Genomic DNA, 17294 nt, shown 5'->3' with positions numbered 1-17294 from the left:
GTGGCCTCCATCATTCTTAAATGGAAGAAGTTTGGAACCACCAAGACTCTTCCTAGAGCTGGCCGCCCGGCCAAACTGAGAAATCAGGGGAGAAGTGCCTTGGTCAGGGAGGTGACCAAGAACCCGATAGTCACTCTGACAGAGGTGCAGAGTTCCTCTGTGGAGATGGGAGAACTTTCCAGAAGGACAACCATCTCTGCAGCACTCCACCAATCAGGCCTTTATGGTAGAGTGACCAGACCGAAGCCACTCCTCAGTAAAAGGCACATGACAGCCCGCTTGGAGTTTGCCAAAAGGCACCTAAAGACTCTCCGACCATGAGAAACAAGATTCTCTGGTCTGGTGAAACCAAGATTGAACTGAATGCCAAGTGTCATGTCTGGAGGAAACCTGGCACCATCCCTACGGTGAAGCATGGGGGTGGCAGCATCATGCTGTGAGGATGTTTTTCAGCGGCAGGGACTGGGAGACTAGTCAGGATCGAGGGAAAGATGAATTGAGCAAAGTACAGAGAGATCCTTCATGAAAACCTGCTCCAGAACGCTTAGGACCTCAGACTGGGGTGAAGGTTCACCTTCCAACAGGACAACGACCCTAAGCACACAGCCAATACAATGCAGGAGTGGCTTCGGGACAAGTCTCTGAATGGCCTTGAGTGGCCCAGCCAGAGCCCAGACTTGAACCCGATCAAACATCTCTGGAGAGACCTGAAAATAGCTGTGCAGCAACGCTCCCCATCCAACTTGACAGAGCTTGAGAGGATCTGCAGAGCAGAACCAGAGTCTCTCCGAATACAGGTGTGACAAGCTTGTAGCATCATACCGAGGGAAGATTCGAGGCTGTAACCGCTGCCAAAGGTGCTTCAACAAAGTACTGAGTAAAGGGTCTGATAATGTATTTATTTTTTATACATTTGCTAAAATTTCAAAAAACCCTGTTTTTGCTTTGTCATTATGGGATATTGTGTGTAGAAAACAATTTAATCAATTTTAGAATAAGTAACGTAACAAAATGTGGAAAAAGTCAAGGGGTAGGAATACTTTCCGAATGCACTGTAGTGCACTACTTTTGACCAGAGCCCCATAGGCTCTGGTCAAAGGAGTGCACTATATAGGGAATAGGATACCATTTAGGACTCAGACAGTTTATTTCTACCCTGACATCTGTCTTAGCCTGGTGTCCAAACTGAAGTTACTACATTTCACTGAAACAATTGAATGCCAGGCTACGGTTGCATCCCAAATCACACCCTATTCCCAGAATCTATCGACTCTGGTCAAAAGTAGTGCACTAAATAAGGAATTGGGTACCATTTGGGACACAATGCTACATCTGTCTACCCCATGGGCCATGAGTACGCAATGCCCACTTCCGTCAGTATTGAGCCACTTTAGCTTACGGTCATCATTCTGCAGCTGTGTTGTACTTCCTTTTTCGATCATACGGATTCCAATCCCGTATAGAACTATAGAATCCTAACTTGAATTAAGTGTTAAATTGGAGTGATCTGAAGAATAATGCAGAAATGTAATCTTGTGTCTTGAATGTTCCACCAAAGAGGACAGTTTTGTTGTTAATGTCATATGCATTGTCACATAATCAAGCATTCCCGTTCTCGTTTGCAATTGAACAACAGAAATACGCAGACAACAAAAGCTTTCATTTGAAAAATATAAAACTTTAATAAAGGCTACATCTCTTAATAATTACAATAATTATAGGTCCATGTAAATCTTTAAATGAAACTCTGTATATAATGTATAATTTACAGTTTAGATAGAACAAAACAAAAAAAGCCATGGCGTAAAAACAAATAACATGATTACAGGATATTATTATTAAATGCATTAAAAAAAAAATCTACATAAAACCCTTCTGAAAACCAAGGGAATAATTATTAACACCCTGAATCAGGGTAGCACATGGTATGGCATCCATGTAGGCACAGGTGCTGTCCTCATCAAAACACTAGCAATAGTGTTTGTGTCCTTTTATCCATACTTCAGAAAATGCATAATTACAAATGTATACAGGAGCTCTGTAGTTTAAGATGTTCTTTTCACAACATTCAAATGCTATTGGAGCAAAACAAATTCTTTGCTAATAAATATGGATCGGAAGCAATTTTGAAACGTAGCGATATTAAGCCACCGCTTCCTGGAGAGGTGGTCATTTTGATAGAAGCGCGACAAGGTTATTTTGGTGTGCTCGCTGTAAACACATTCCATTATTAGATGGTACAAGTTTTCTCCAGGTCCTCTCTGTTCATCTAATCCATCTTTCTTTCTTTCTTTCTTTCTCTTTCTTTCTTTCTTTCTTTCTTTCTTTCTTTCTTTCTTTCTTTCTTTCTTTCTTTCTTTCTTTCTTTCTTTCTTTCTTTCTTTCTTTCTTTCTTTCTTTCTTTCTTTCTTTCTTTCTTTCTTTCTTTCTTTCTTTCTTTCTTTCTTTCTTTCTTTCTTTCTTTCTTTCTTTCTTTCTTTCTTGTCTTTCCCTGTGTGATGCCTGGTCCACAAAGGCACAACAACTAAAAAGGATAGAGCTCTGTGCTGGAGTGAGAGAAAACTAACTACTCTTACTCTGGCTTAGAAACGGAAGAGAACACATATCAGCAGCAGCATATATTAAGACTGGGTTGTTGGTTGGTTTACTTACGACAGTGGAAGGTTCAGTCTCAGCAGACCCCTGGTACAGTGAGGTTGGACATGGGTAAAGGGGGGAAGTTAGGGGGAGCACTAGGCTAGTGTCATGACCTTTGTGACATTACAAGGTAAATAAAATTAAAATAATCACCACAGTATTCTCCCAACACTCGAAGCAGCTTGTCCATCAACTGGACATGGGGGACGGGGTTGGGTTGGTTGGGTGGTGGGGGTGGGGATGGGGATAGACAAGTTGAACGTGAGGGAGGGAGGGAGAGGACAATTTTTCAATAAATACTCAAACTTTCAACTCATGACAAAAACGCATCAATATAATATAATACATGTATATATACACATATTTGCATGTATGTATATGCACACGTACAGAAGTTTCATTTTGTAACAACGTTTGCACAACGTTAGCACAATGTTATAAGAGCAGGTGCCGGCATTCGCGGGGCTTCTGGTGCTGTAGCCAGTCCATTGCAGGTGATCAGGGAGCGACGCAACGTTAGCTCAACGTTCTCACAATGTTACCATTACGTAATCGCAACGTTAGTCTCTTGTAATGGACAAACAGTCATCTGCATCTTCAGTGGTTATATTCAGGGAGCCTAGAGGCCTCCAATCGCCGTCTCTCTCTCTCTCTCAGTCTGTAGTGTCGTTCACTTGCGTTTCTAAGGCTGATTGGTTAAGAAAGTGAGGGGAGGCAGGGCCTCCTCTGGGTTCGGCATACTTCATTGGCTCGTGTTCCTTCAATCACACTCCTCTTGTGCTGGATATATTAACTCTTATTTAGCTTAATAGTAGAAAAGAAAGTCTGGAGCGTTTTCCCCCAATCAAGTCAATCACTCCGGTTCCTCGCGACAGTCTGTGCCCCGGAGGTTGGGTATTTGGTTGATGAGTAAGGTAGGGTGGGTAAGGGTGGCATCAGTCCATCCTCTCCACCTTACCCAGGACCTTGCCCTCATACATGGGCAGAAGGGCGCCGTCCTCCCATACCTCCTCGAACACGGCCCCGCACTCAAACTCGTCGCTGGCCTTCTTGAAGTAGTACCTGGAGAGAAACGAGAGAGAGAGCGGCATGGTCAGAAAAGGTGTTTCGAGAGTACAAAACAAAACTAGCATGGTGTCTTCCTCTTTAACTCGTCACTATGGACAAGTGAGTGCTAAAAATAGTATTTTATACCATGAAAATAGTTTCTCGGCACCTACACAACCAACTCCACACACACGATGACTCAAACCTGTAACCAAACAGCCTTAGTCACACAGTTCAGCGCCATCCCTCTAACTTCAAAGAACAAAGTTTGACTACATTACGCACCACCAACGCCACTCACAAACAGAACTCATCCCACCCTGGCAACCCCAACCACTCCAACTAGTTTGGGTTGCCAGGTTGGGTATAGCTCTGTCAGTGATCATTTCAGGGAATTAGCAGCAGCAGCGGAGACCAAAGAGAGAGGGAGCTAAAGGAACTTGACTGCTGGCCATTGTACAGATGCCTATCTGTCCTGGAAGGTCTCATTAAAGTTGAAGGGCTAATTAGGACCTGTCTTAAGCCCCCCCCCCCCCTCCCTTAGCACTGAGCTCCCCTTGTCTAGCCTGGCCTTTTAATTGTGCCCCACTGTCAAATGAAGGGCCTTCCTTTCACTAGGGCTGACATTTTAGGTGCCTGAGAGTCTGCCTGTCACTACACGCCCCACACACACACCTACTAACACACTGCTAGAGACAACTATAGAGAGAGAGAGAGAGAGAGAGAGAGAGAGAGAGAGAGAGAGAGAGAGAGAGAGAGAGAGAGAGAGAGAGAGAGAGAGAGAGAGAGAGAGAGAGAGAGAGAGAGAGAGAGAGAGAGAGAGAGAGAGAGAGAGAGAGAGAGAAGAGAGAGAGAGAGAGAGAGAGAGAGAGAGAGAGAGAGAGAGAGAGAGAGAGAGAGAGAGAGAGAGAGAGAGAAACTTTGGGCAGCTTTCCGATCAACAGCAGAGAACAGAGGGAGAGCGAAAGAGAGGAGCAGGCCTCTCTCCCGGACCCCCTCCGTGAGTGTGATAGATTGGACGCAGGCCGGGCCCGAAGGCCGATACCCCGCGAGGAGGAGTACACCAATCCAGACAGTCTCCTGGAGGTCAAAGAGTCACCTCACCAACACCTCCACCTACCCCTCACCCCTCCCTCCCCCCAAAATCCCAGGCTTGATTCAGCTCAGTCTATGAAGTCTACTAACTAGAGTTACTAATGGTTTCTTCTCCTCTAGCTTTAAAGGCAGTGATGACCAACAGGGGAGATTTAATGATAAGCTTGGTAATAGAAAATGCCTCATTTTACCCATGTATGCCTGGGCCCAGGAATTCCGACTCCCTTGTTTTTATGAGCGACGCCGGCCTACAAGTCATACAAACAACACGTGTAACACGTAAAAAGCATGTTATTTTCTCCACTTCTTCATCATGTTTTTAATCGTACTTAGGCGCAAGCGGAGAGGGTTGGCAAACGGCGGAGTAATGGTGAGGGAGGGTCGTACAGCTGCTAGGGTGTGGTTTGGATGGTTGGGCGTTACTATGCTTTTTGGGATGATGCATTTTCAACATGGTTGAAGGCTGTAGCGAAACGAAGGGCCTCAAACCTTTCTGGAAGCCTGAACACTGAAACTACTGATCCTAACACTGATACTGAAACTAATAAGGTAGAGGCCTTAGCCAAGTGCATCTTCGTGACATAAATCAAATCTAAATAGATGCTCGTGTCTCTTGCCATTTAATCACAACCTTATTCTTTGGATGAAAGTGCTCCATCTTCACCAACAAATAGTTCCAAGGCATCTCTTCTTTTCAGAGAGAGAGCGAGAGAGGAGAGGAAAAGAGAGAATGGGGGAGAAAGAGGAGAGAAAGAGAGAGCGAGAGAAGAGAGGAAAAGAGAGAATGGGGGAGAAAGAGGAGAGAAAAAGAGAGCGAGAGAAGAGAGGAAAAGAGAGAATGGGGGAGAAAGAGGAGAGAGAGAGCGAGAGAAGAGAGGAAAATAGAGAATGGGGGAGAAAGAGGAGAGAAAGAGAGAGCGAGAGAAGAGAGGAAAAGAGAGAATGGGGGAGAAAGAGGAGAGAAAGAGAGAGCGAGAGAAGAGAGGAAGAGAGAGAATGGGGGAGAAAGAGGAGAGAAAGAGAGCGAGAGAAGAGAGGAAAATAGAGAATGGGGGAGAAAGAGGAGAGAAAGAGAGCGAGAGAAGTACCGATAGAGAATAAGGAGAGAAAAGGAGTATTTCCATTGGATCATGTTATATATGGCAAAGTTTCTCTCTATGCAACATCTGGCACCGATATCATCTGGAAACGTGGCCGAGTACTGTTCTCCTGCCATGTTGAAATTAACCAACTCCACACATTCTGAGCCATTAGAGCCATCGGCTTCAAATCAACCTTTCTTTCCCGCGGAAGAGTTACGGGCTGGTGGGGGTGTGATGAGTTGTTTGGATGGGTTTAGCGCGGACTAACAAGCAGATGTGGATGGGTGTTTAGAATCGAGATACTGATGTCATGGAATACTGTCTCTTTGGTGTGCTACAACCTATAGATATGACGGTCATAAAACTCTACTTTACTCTAGAGTCCCCTTTAGGTGTAGATTCCTTTTGGTTGAATGTGAAATTGTGTGAAACGATTCAGTCTCTCTCTAATTCCTAACTTTATCAAGTCATATCCACTTTCAACGACTACTAAACAAAACACCAGTGATTTTGACAACTCATGCGACCCTCTTAAATGTTAAATCAACATATAACTGAATCTAAGAAGAAAAAAGGTGCCCGTAATACTGCCTGATGTAATCCTTGGGAGGAGGAGGAATTTGGGTGCCTCGCAGTGGCTTGTTGAGTCTTTGTACACAAAATAAAAGGCCTGGACTTCAAAGCCGTCCTTATTAAGATTGCCTTACTATGGAAATCAATAGCAGATGTGAACCAAATCGTTCCAGTAAAAATCCCCTCCTTTCCGCTCTGTACAGTGGATCGACCCATCCCCCCCCTCGCTCAGACAGAGTTCTACTCTTCCTTCTCACTACTTCACACACATTTAGTTCATACACAAACACACGTACATAGACAAAACACACACACACACTCAAATCGTGAAAAAAATAAAGTGTCTTGCTCTTTAGCAAGAGAGAGTGTGTTGTGCATGAAATGTGTGTTTGAAAGGGGGGTGTTTACCTATAGTTGTACATTAAAGGTGTGTTGTGCATGAAAGATGTGTGTGTGTTCACCCGTAGTTTTATATTAAAAGGTGTGTGTATTAGTCTCGGTGTTTACCTGTAATTGCCTTTTTTGCTAAGCTGCTCCTTGAAGTGTCCCAGGGTGAGACTGTGTGTCTTCATCATGCTGCGATAGGGGATCTCCTCACCACAGAAGAAGTAGGTGACCACCAGGTCACAGCCAGATACACTCACACCGCTGATCGACTTCTTTGGCTCTTTCCACCTGGAAACAGAGAGACAAGCAACACATTAGATAAAGAAAGCATAACCTGATCCCATAACTAAGATTTAACATTGACATTATATTTGAGTCATTTAGCAGAAATTCTTATCCAGAGCTACGAACACTCTTAACATGGGCAGTGTGTAAATGTTGGTTCAGAGGTTAGGCAGTACTGAATAAGCTGAATTTAGTGAGGAATAGCTTAGGGCAGGGTTCTTCAATTCCGGTCCTAGAGGGCCGAAACACTTCTGTTTTTTATTTCTACCTGGTAGTTAATTGCACTCACCTGGTGTCCCAGGTCTGAATTAGCCCCTGATTAGAAGGAGAGGATGAAAAACAGAGGTGTTTCGGCCCTCCAGGACCGGAATTGAAGAACCCTGGCTTAGGGTAAGGTGAACCTGACCCAATTACAGGTGTGTGTGTGTGTGCATTTGATCCCACACACACCCACACACTTCCTCGTTCACTTCCAGGGGCCTTTTCGTGGTCCTATACTTCAGACGAGACAGCTGGCCCGCTGAAGGTCAGCCAATTAAATCTCAATAGACCCTGGCAGTCAGTTGGCTACGGCCCTAACATCAAACACAACCAAGCTGCCCTACACAAACACACAGATACAGACGTACACACACCAACACACCAACACACACAGGGCTGAGTTAGCAGAGGTCTTTATCTTCCATGTGTACGTCTGTGTATCCGCCGGTGTGTGTGTGTGTGTGTGTGTGTGTGTGTGTGTGTGTGTGTGTGTGTGTGTGTGTGTGTGTGTGTGTGTGTGTGTGTGTGTGTGTGTGTGTGTGTGTGTGACGACTGTGTCAGACTACACCCATCATGTTTAATCTTAAATGATTAAAAGCGAGAGAGAAAAGAAGAGTTCAAAGGGATAGACATGCTGACTCACACTATCCCTATCGTGGGGGAAATCAGAGAGAGGACAAGTGCAAGAGAGAGAAAGAAAGGCAGCTAGTACGAAGGGAGAGAGAGAGAGAAAGATGAACGTACTCCTCTGTTTGAAGTGCGGGGCTGGACAGAGGTGGGTTTCCACTGGGGAAAGGCACAGGATGACTCCTGTCTCTTTGAAGGCTAGACGTTGAATGCCTGTCAGTCATAGAAAGACAGAGACAAAGAAACAATAGAATGAGATTGATGGAATCGGTATTCATGACATAGATGGAGGAAACACTGGAAAACAGGTGTAGGCTTCAATAGTCGACTGAAGTCAACCATTTCAGAAAATCTCTCAATTAATTTGGATAGATTAATTTGGCTCAATGTAAATGACTATACATCTCAAGCTAGGACAAAGAGGGGCTATATGAGTGTTTGAGTGTGTGTATGTGTGCCTACCTCTGTTTGAGGGGCTTGGAGACCTCCTCTAGCCTCCTGCAGGCTTCTTCTAACTGGGCCAGGGTGTTGGGCGGGGGCAGGGGAGGCATGGCCGGGTCCTGGATGAAGGGGTGGGCCGGATGGTGACCTCCACGGAGGTGACCCCCCATGCCGCCCACGCCTCCCCAGGAAGTGTGCGTTCGGCCAGGAAGGGTCTTGGGCGTGGAGGGGTCCGGGAGGTGGGTCTTCTTCAGGCCCTGAGTGCTGCTGTGAGGTTTGTTCTTGCCCTGCCTCTCGCTCTCCAGGATCCACTGCCAGACGTTCTGCGAGCGGTCCGTGGAATCCAGGGGCAGGTGGGGCGGGGATGTGACCCCCTCGCTGCCATTGGCCTGGCTTAGGCTTATGCCTTCACACGGCATCCCCGGCCGCTTGGACAAACTGCTGCAGCGGCTGGAGGGAGACAGAGAGGAGAGGGTTACATGGGACTATTCCATGAGGAGAGACTACATTTTCCTACAACAATCACTAGAGCCAAGCGATAGGAACAATACAGCTTGTCACATCAATCTAAATTAAACTCAGCATATGCTGAGACATATCCATAAGATAAGGTGTCATTGCCAGTGTCCTAAGTACACAGTTTAAATCACTGACCCAAGTACAGCCCTAAGGTAAATGTAGTTGTATGTGAAGTGTATGTGAAGAGACCCCAGCACAACTCTAAAGTAAATGTAGTGTACTTGATGTGAATTGTTAACGGAACCCAGTACAGGTAATATTGTATGTGAACTGACCCGGGGGTGAAGTCGGAGTAGTCGGCGCCCCCTGGGGGACAGAGGCACTGGATGTGCTGCGCCGCCTCGGCCTCGATCTGCTCCTTGCTCTTGGGGCCGGTGGCGGTGTGGTGGTGGATGTAATGGTGGTGGATGTGCTTGGTTGACTGCCTGATCCCAGCCAACAGGCCCTTGGAGGCCCCCGGATACGAGGGCCCCAGGAAGGGGATCACGGCGGCAGAGGGCCGGTCGGGAGAGCACGAGCGGGGCGAGTGGCGGACCACGCCGGGCGACTGGCATCCGGGCGTCTTGAGCACCCGGGATAGGTGCTCGTCTAGGATGGCCTGGGCGTCCTCCTCGGCGCCGGACGAGGGGGGAAGCAGGGGGTGGTGGAGCGGGACGGTGGTGGAGAGGTCACTCTCGTCCCTTTCCTCCTCCTACGCACACACAAAGACATAGTGCTTTAGAACATGGACGCAATATAGAAGTACAGGGACAATTTAACCAACTCAATTCCATAATACTACAAATATAAGCATTGCTAGCTTGCTAAACCCAACCAAATGACATTTGCGGAAAACGCTACTTCAGTCAGTTGACAATATTTGGACCATTCGCAGCCAATTTCACACTGCGACAAACACCATGTACTGTATTGGCTTGTGAAGTAGCTGAGACGATTTCTATGGCGTAACTTGATTTGACTTTCTCGTTCAGTTTCTTTCACCCTGGTTCTACTTACTAACAGGCTTTGGGTGTGCTAGCTTCTTCTTTCTTCATCTATAATGCACAGCAAGCCCAGACTCACAAAGAGACTGGCACTACACACACTCAGCAATACGCCGCTGGAGAGTTGAGCGCTAAGCGCTAACCATTTGAAGAAACTTCAAGTGTGTCAAGAAACATAAGTTTGAAACTTCCTCAGAAGAGGAATGAAGACTAAGAGAAGAAGTCGCTAAACTCCACCGCAGACCCTTAGTTAGTTAAATTCCCCGGGTCTTATTCTTTCTAAAGCAAGACCGCACGCAAAGTCTCTTTGAATCAAGGAAGAAGAGTCAGCTAGCTAGCTACAAAGCTAACTTCTCACATGGCTCATCCTAGCTACATTGCCTTTCTAGGTAGCAAAGACAGGGTTCAGGACCGGAGAGTCACCTAAACTAGGTCACAATGGAACGTTCCAAAGCTCATAGCTCAATGCAGGTGGGTTGGGGAGTGAGGTGGGATGTACCAATGTAGTTTGGAAAGGGGGGTTTTCTTACCTCCTGGATCTGCTGTAGCCTCTCCTCCAGGGAGCTCATGGTGTCCTGCTCCCTTTTCAGTTTCTCCAGTCTGGAGATGAGCTGGGCGGCGAAGGCCGAGGGCTCCACTGGCGTCATCTCTTTTGGCAGCCTGTGTGTCCTCTGTAGCGGCGAGATGGGAGGAAGGACACTTTTGAGTGTGTGTTTGAGTGAGTGTTTGAGTTAGTTGTCCCTAGTTTGCCCCCCAATTCCTCCAGTGCCCTCTACTCTAACTCTATAGGCCTCCTTTGATGCCCTTGCCCCTGGGCTAACCCCTAGCCCGAATCCCCTCCCCATTCCCGCTGTCCTTGGCACCGCCTGCCCGTCGGCGGGGTAGCGGGATAGAGGGGGGGGGTAGCAGTTGGTCTGGCTCCGAGGAGGAGGGCCCCCCGCCTGCTCCCTCTGTACTCCGACCAAGCCATCAGCGGAGGCAGCCTCTGAAGTTAGCACACTTCAAAGGGGCCCTTGTCAAACATCAAACACTCCACCGCTTGGGGTGGGAGGGACACGCGGCTTTTAAATCTCCCCGAATAAAAGACAGATATCGATAGTCAGAGGAGGAGGCAGAGAAAAAAAGAGAGGGGGACAATATTAAAACAAGAAGAGGAAGAAGAAAAAAGGAGGAAGAGGATTGAGAGATGTGTGGCGCTTGTGGAGTGGTAGGAGGGAGGGAGGGAGCGAAGGAGAGGAGGATAGAGGAGTCAAATACCGGGGAGATCTAAGGGGAAGTGGTAATTTATTTCCTGACTGCACGCAGGGCACCTCTGAGGTACTGTAGTCGCATTATCCTATTTTTCTCTAACTATATGTGCCGGCTTCTCTCATCTTCTTTTCTCTCTTCTGTATTTTATTATTATTTGGCGCTCTGGCTTTCTTGATTTTACTCTCTTTTTTTGTTGGTCCTCTCATCTCTTTGTAGAGACGATGAAGGGAAGAGAGAAGAAAGGAGAGCGAGGGGCTGCTGGCAAAGGCGCGTCAGCGCCACGCAGAGCCCCCGCTGCCTGGGGCTGGTGCATCTTGGGAGCCCGAGCCATCTCCAAATCAGGAGGGAGACATTAAAAGGAGAGCAAGTGGGGAAGGGAGGGAGCGAGGAGAGAGAAACAGACAACAAGGGCCCCTTCTACTTGGCTACACCCCTCCCTACACAACACACCCACACACACAAAGCCTTTCCTATGCGTCAAGATAGTACACAAACACATTGTGAAGGGAAGAGGACAAAACAATTTGCATTGGTTGTTTTCTGACACGGGTGCCCCAGCACTGAGTGTCAATCTAACCACTCCAAGCCCTAGAGTTGTGCCATGAAGTACCATGCATTTAGAAACCCCTGCTTGCACATGACACTACAGGCAGTGGGGGTGGGGGTGGTGAGTCATATGGGGGCTGGGGTGGGGGTAGGGGGCTACTGTGACAAAAGGGGAGAGTGTGGGTGGGGGGGGGTTGGAGGTTGTCAATAAAGAGGCCAGGCAACCTGGGTCCCATTCATTCATCGCCATGATCAAAGCACTGGGCTGAGTAGTAAGCTGGCTGATTTAGGGAGCATCACAAGGCTTGGTTCTGTGACCCCTGACCTCTAATGATAATCATCCTCATTATCACCACCACCACCATCATTATCAATGATTTTTTTTAACATGATGCATTTATAACATTCTTGACTAAGTTATGGAGGTAAACACAAGGAAGGAAAGCAACAGGGGTCTATATTTGACAGCTATAAATGACAGCCGTTGGATGGGAGGAAGGGAGGGGGTGTATATGGCTGAGCAGGAGACAAAATAAGTGATATGCAAATTTCATTTTTCATTTTCCCTGACTTTTACAGGAAAATGAGCGGGGGGGAAAAATATAGTATTCTACCACAACATCAATAACATGCACTCTGCAAAATAAAAATAAGAAAACACAGGTCCCAGTGGGGGGGAAAGGGAACCGGTTGTAAAGGGCGATTGAGAAAAGTTTGTGGAGTTTAAAGACACTGTATATAAAGACATCCAACATCAAAACAGGAAGCGGGACTCACAGGAAAGTGGGGTAGCGAGACCAGGCCGTTGATCTTGACGCTGCGGTGCATCTCCCGCTGGAGCTGCTTCTTGGTGCCCAGCTTGTATGGAGGGATCCCATCTCTGTCAGAAGGGACACAGGTAGGACACAGGGTCAATAACATAGTCACAGGTCACTCAAAATGTCCCCTGAAGAACCAGGGGCTAGTTAGCAAACTAGCATGCTAACCGCTACATATCTACAGTATCTCCATAGAAACATTTACATTTTCTCGCCTCCCTATCTCTTTGCTTAAAACCAAATTATCTAGAATGATGTTGTTGATGTTGTGGATGTGTTCAAACATTCCCACTAGTGACCCCACAGGCCCAAGTAATACTCAAAATGCATTAGCCGCGTGAAAGACACATTAGGCTAGTGATGTCGACAGAACCCTGATCATCACTGACGTGACCAACCCAGCACCACCCTGACCCCCACCACCCCCCTTGCCCCCAGGGTGGGCGCATCACAGCCCAAATCAAAGACCAGAGGAGCCCTTGAAGGGCCTTGAAGCCAAGGCAACAATAACACACATAACAAAAACACACCGGGACAATGGGGGGAGATATGCTAAACATCCCGGCGCTGGGGTTCAAAAGTGTCCCACTGATAAGTTCCCATCAGTCCTTGTCAACATTGGAAGGGCCTGATTTTTCAAAATGTCAGCTAAGTAAGGTACTTTAAATTCTAGCCTCAGTAACAACGACTACCTTGCTAAAGCTGGCTAAGAGTAGAAGCCTAGAATGCTGCTACTCGAGGGGCTAGCGATCTTGCTTAAAGCGGTGTTAGACATAAAGAAAGGTTTGACATAAAGAAAAACAGCCATATTGTAGCTGAAAAAACAAGTGTCTCTGGACATTTCATCCTTTAGGCAGTAGCGGGGGGAAGAAAGGGGAGGTGTCTTTTTCTCTTTCTTGCCCTCCAAAGTGTGCTTTTCCAGTCCGCTGCCATTTAAGCCTGGCCAATTATCTTGGTCTTTTTGGTTGCTCAGAAGTGTCTGACCTAGCCCAAACGCTAGTTTTTCCACTGCCTCTTTGAAACCTCACACTCATGCACATATGCACCCGCTGCCATCTTCATTTGGCAAGCGTTTCGCCAGCAAGCCTCTGATCTCAGCAACATCAAAAGGCTGGTTTGTAAGATAAGGTAATGTTTGAAGTTAGCGCAGCAGCATTCCCTAGCGTCCAAGTAAATCCATAAATAAGATATAAGCAAAAAGAGAGAAAAAAATGCCCCCGCCACCCCCATCCCCCCCCCCAAAAAAAAATCCTCATCCTCTTGTTCTTTATCTGGAAATTAGATTCAAATTTGCAGTGTGCCTTTTAACCAACTATAAAAGGACACACTAATCAAATTGTTCCCCCCAATGAGGAGGAAGAAGCTGTGGTTTTTATTACAATCGGTGAGGGGTAGAGAGAGAGAGCAGAGGGACAGGGGGAGAGGACAGGAGATTGTCAAAGGCTCAAAGAACTCTGTGCAGGGCAGGCCATTGCCAGGCGCTACACTTTGTAACATAAGACGTTTTAATAATTCACATGAAGACGTTCACAGGAAAAAGATGTGACTGAATTCTAGTGGGATCAATTTTTTCTACTTAATATATCATTTGGTCAAATGACTCTGGGTTTGTATGCCTCAGGGTTCTACTTACACTGGCATTACCAGATGGAGCCTAGATAGTACTGCCAATAATGCCCATGTAAGAGCGGCATACTTCTTACAAGTATCAAAATGGATACTTCCCTAACTTTTATCCTTCGATTACAAGTCATGAACCTTCAAGACACTTGAAAAAACTCTAGAAATTCGTGACAAAAAAAAAGTTACAATTCACAAAACAATGTACCAAACAAAAACCCAACTCAGGCCCTTCTCCTTCCAAAACACCACTCAATCTATCCCTTTCCCTCACCCTTTCTCTCTCTCTCTCGCTCTCTCATTCACCCTCTCCTGTTGCGTTTTTAATCAACCCCAGCGAGCCAGGCCTATGCGATGGCCGAGGCCCTTTGTGATGGTTGTGGCGGCGATGCATGGGCAAAGAAGAAGAAAACAGACCTTTCACGGGCCCTTACTTTATGGGGATCTCCTATTCAGTTGTGCAAGTCATTTTCAAAGCAGACAGCCACCCCTCTTATCCCCCTAAGCTCCCCTCGGCTAACAATAGGCTGAAAGCGATTCAGTTAAGCCTTTTATCCTCCCTGCACTTTATTTTCTCACTCCCTTGCACTCCAAACCCTCACCGTTCCCCTGCTATTGGCTCGGAGTGCAGGAGAAGAGGGAAGGAGAGAGGGGAGTAGAGGGAAATAGGGGGGTGGTTGGGGTTGGAGGGGTAAGGGAGGAAGGTTGGGGAGAGAGGGTGGGGGGCGGGTTGATTTTGGGGGTGCCCTAATCTGGGCAGTGGGAGTCCCTCCTGACCCTATCCTGGGGTCCAGGAATGAGTAACCTCCGTGAAAGCCTCGCTGACACATGATCGCAGCAGCAGTGGCGCTGCAGCAGCAGAGAGAGAGAGAGAGAGGGCCAGTAGCAGAGCAGGAAACCGCGCCACCATGTGAGTAAGCTCACTTTCATTTGCTGCCAACATTTTTCAATGAGTTTGTCTTAAGGTCCAAATGGCTATTTCCCCTCACCCTCTCTCTCTCTCCCTCCCCCCTGTCTTCACACCCCCACCCCCCTTCTCTCTCTTTCCCTTCTAGTCCTTCAAAAGGGAAAAAGTGATTAGATAATATGAAGAAAAAAACACACACAAGGCTGTTGTGGGTGGGATGGATACATTTCTACTTTGAGGAAAACTGAGGCAACGCTCCACTACACCCCCACCCCCCCCACATCAAGAAGTTCTGCCTGTAACACATCAGAATAGACATCAACAGATTTTTCGACATAATTACTTTCACAGACACCCCCCCAAGCCTAGAGGCACTTCATAAATTAATAGAATTATCTGAACTCAATCTGAAAGGATCATTAAAACATAAACTTCCCATTCCCTTTCACAACAACACAAGCGCCAGCTTCCCAGATAAACTTGATATTTAGTCCTTGAGTGTCTTTGCCAATTGTTTCCGTATATATGTATCCATGAAAGGTGTTAACTGAATGGCTAAATGATCAAAGTAATTTTTGAGCTTCAGAATATATAGACGTTCAGACATGCTTCAGAAAGGCAGGCCTGGAGTCAACTTTGAATGTGAAATGATTTTCAGAATGGACATGGAGTTGACATGGAATTGACCCCCAACCCAGGTCAAAAGGTGAGAAACCCAGAGAAAACCCTGAAGAGAACGCTGAGAGAACACTTACACACTACTGTCGGTCATGGACATGGAGTCGTCCGTCATGGCGTCGCTGGAGATCTCGCTGTCGTTGGCACTGGTGGCAGGGGCGAACACATAGCCCGAGTTGACAAAGTAGGGACTGGCCGGGTCTCCACGTCTGTGTGACCTGCCAAAAACAACAGCAACTGTCCTTGAGTCCTTGATACAGTCCCTTTTACACTACAATACATATTCCACCATTTCATTACTGACACCCAAAGAAAAACGTCAGTGCCATGCATAGACTTCTATTGGTGAACCTGTATTAGCTATGTAAATGGAGTTTGTGTGTTTACTTGTGTACATGTTTTAGTAAGAGTCTTTGCTTTGGAGCTAGAGTAAAAGTTTGATTTGAAGTTTTTCGAGTTGGAGTTCCTACAGATTTGAATAATTACAGTCACTTTCGCAAGACTTTGGGGCCTCAGGAATGTGACAATGTTTTTTCTTTTCTCTCTCCCTTTCATGTCCCCTCCCCCATCGTACAGGCAGGGAGGTGGGGGGGGGTAAGGGAGGGGGTGAGTGAAGTGAGCAGCTCAGCTGTATGTGAATGGACAACAGAGCCACTTCCCCTCGCTCTCCTGCTATCTCTCTACCCTTTTGTTTGGGCAAGGGCCCTACTCCCGCACTTTTTCACTCTCTGAAGCAGTGTACTCTTTTCTTACTGGTTTTTTCCTCTCTTCTTTCCTTAAATCCAGGCCCCTCTGTATACCCCTCCTTCTTCTCCTACAACCAAGCCCCCCTCCCATCCTTCTAAAGTCTCTCTCTCTCCCTTCTCTTTCTACTCTCTCCTGCTGTGTTGCATTCCTGTTCCACTAGTGAAGGGGGTGGACAGGGAGGAAGGAGGGGAGAACTTGAGCTTGGGGAGGGAGAGAGAGAGAGCAAAAGAGGGAGAGAGGGAGTGAGGGAAGGGGGAAGGAGGGCCTCTTTCTTTATGAGAATGCCTACTGCCGGGAGGATGACTAAAGCCGTAGGCCCCAGCTCAAACCTGACCTTTGGAGGTTCGCGCAAAGAGTCAGGTATTTAGCGCAGCTGGGCTCTCGGTTCCTCCCTTCCTCTCTTTTTCTTTCTTTCTTTCTTTCATGATTCCCCCCCCCCCTTCCTGTCTCCCTCCAAAGCACATGCTTAGGCTCTGTCAGAGGGATTTCTCTAAAAGACGAGATAAAAGCAATGGGTAGAAAGGAGGGGGGAAAAAACATCACAAGCAAAATGGGTAACGGGGGTTTGACGCTGAACTGCGCCGGCTATGTTTTTTCACGTTATTTCGGAGGAGAGTGGCTAACTTTCAGAGGGAAAAAATAAATTCTGAGTGCAGTAGTGAAATTAGTTCCACATGTTTCAGATGGAAATGTGTTGACCTAAACAGTTGGTGAGGGACAGGGGGAAAGAAGAGAGGAGAGGGAGGGGTGGGGAAGAGATGAGAGGGAGGGGTGGGGGCTATCCCTTTTC

General features: G+C 47.0%; 1 protein-coding gene across 3 annotated transcripts in view; it reads right to left on the bottom strand.

The window, feature by feature from the left end:
• Positions 1 to 2422: 2422 nt before the first annotated feature.
• LOC121533154 (axin-2-like) overlaps positions 2423 to 17294 on the bottom strand; it is a 37749-nt gene continuing 22877 nt past the window's right edge. For all 3 annotated transcript variants that reach the window (XM_045209680.1, XM_045209679.1, XM_045209678.1), the window contains exons 3-10: positions 15835 to 15975; positions 12512 to 12614; positions 10468 to 10608; positions 9230 to 9645; positions 8457 to 8885; positions 8112 to 8207; positions 6942 to 7109; positions 2423 to 3699 (exon numbers count right to left, since the gene is read on the bottom strand). In XM_045209680.1, the coding sequence (XP_045065615.1) occupies positions 3573 to 3699; positions 6942 to 7109; positions 8112 to 8207; positions 8457 to 8885; positions 9230 to 9645; positions 10468 to 10608; positions 12512 to 12614; positions 15835 to 15975 (1621 nt within the window). In that variant the 3' untranslated portion in view covers positions 2423 to 3572. The remainder of the gene's footprint in view (positions 3700 to 6941; positions 7110 to 8111; positions 8208 to 8456; positions 8886 to 9229; positions 9646 to 10467; positions 10609 to 12511; positions 12615 to 15834; positions 15976 to 17294) is intronic.

This window comes from Coregonus clupeaformis, chromosome 30, assembly GCF_020615455.1.
Source record: "Coregonus clupeaformis isolate EN_2021a chromosome 30, ASM2061545v1, whole genome shotgun sequence".
In the NCBI taxonomy this organism is placed as follows: Eukaryota; Metazoa; Chordata; class Actinopteri; order Salmoniformes; family Salmonidae; genus Coregonus; species Coregonus clupeaformis.
The sequence above is the reverse complement of the archived record's forward strand: the minus strand, read 5'-3'. Positions and strand labels throughout refer to the sequence as shown.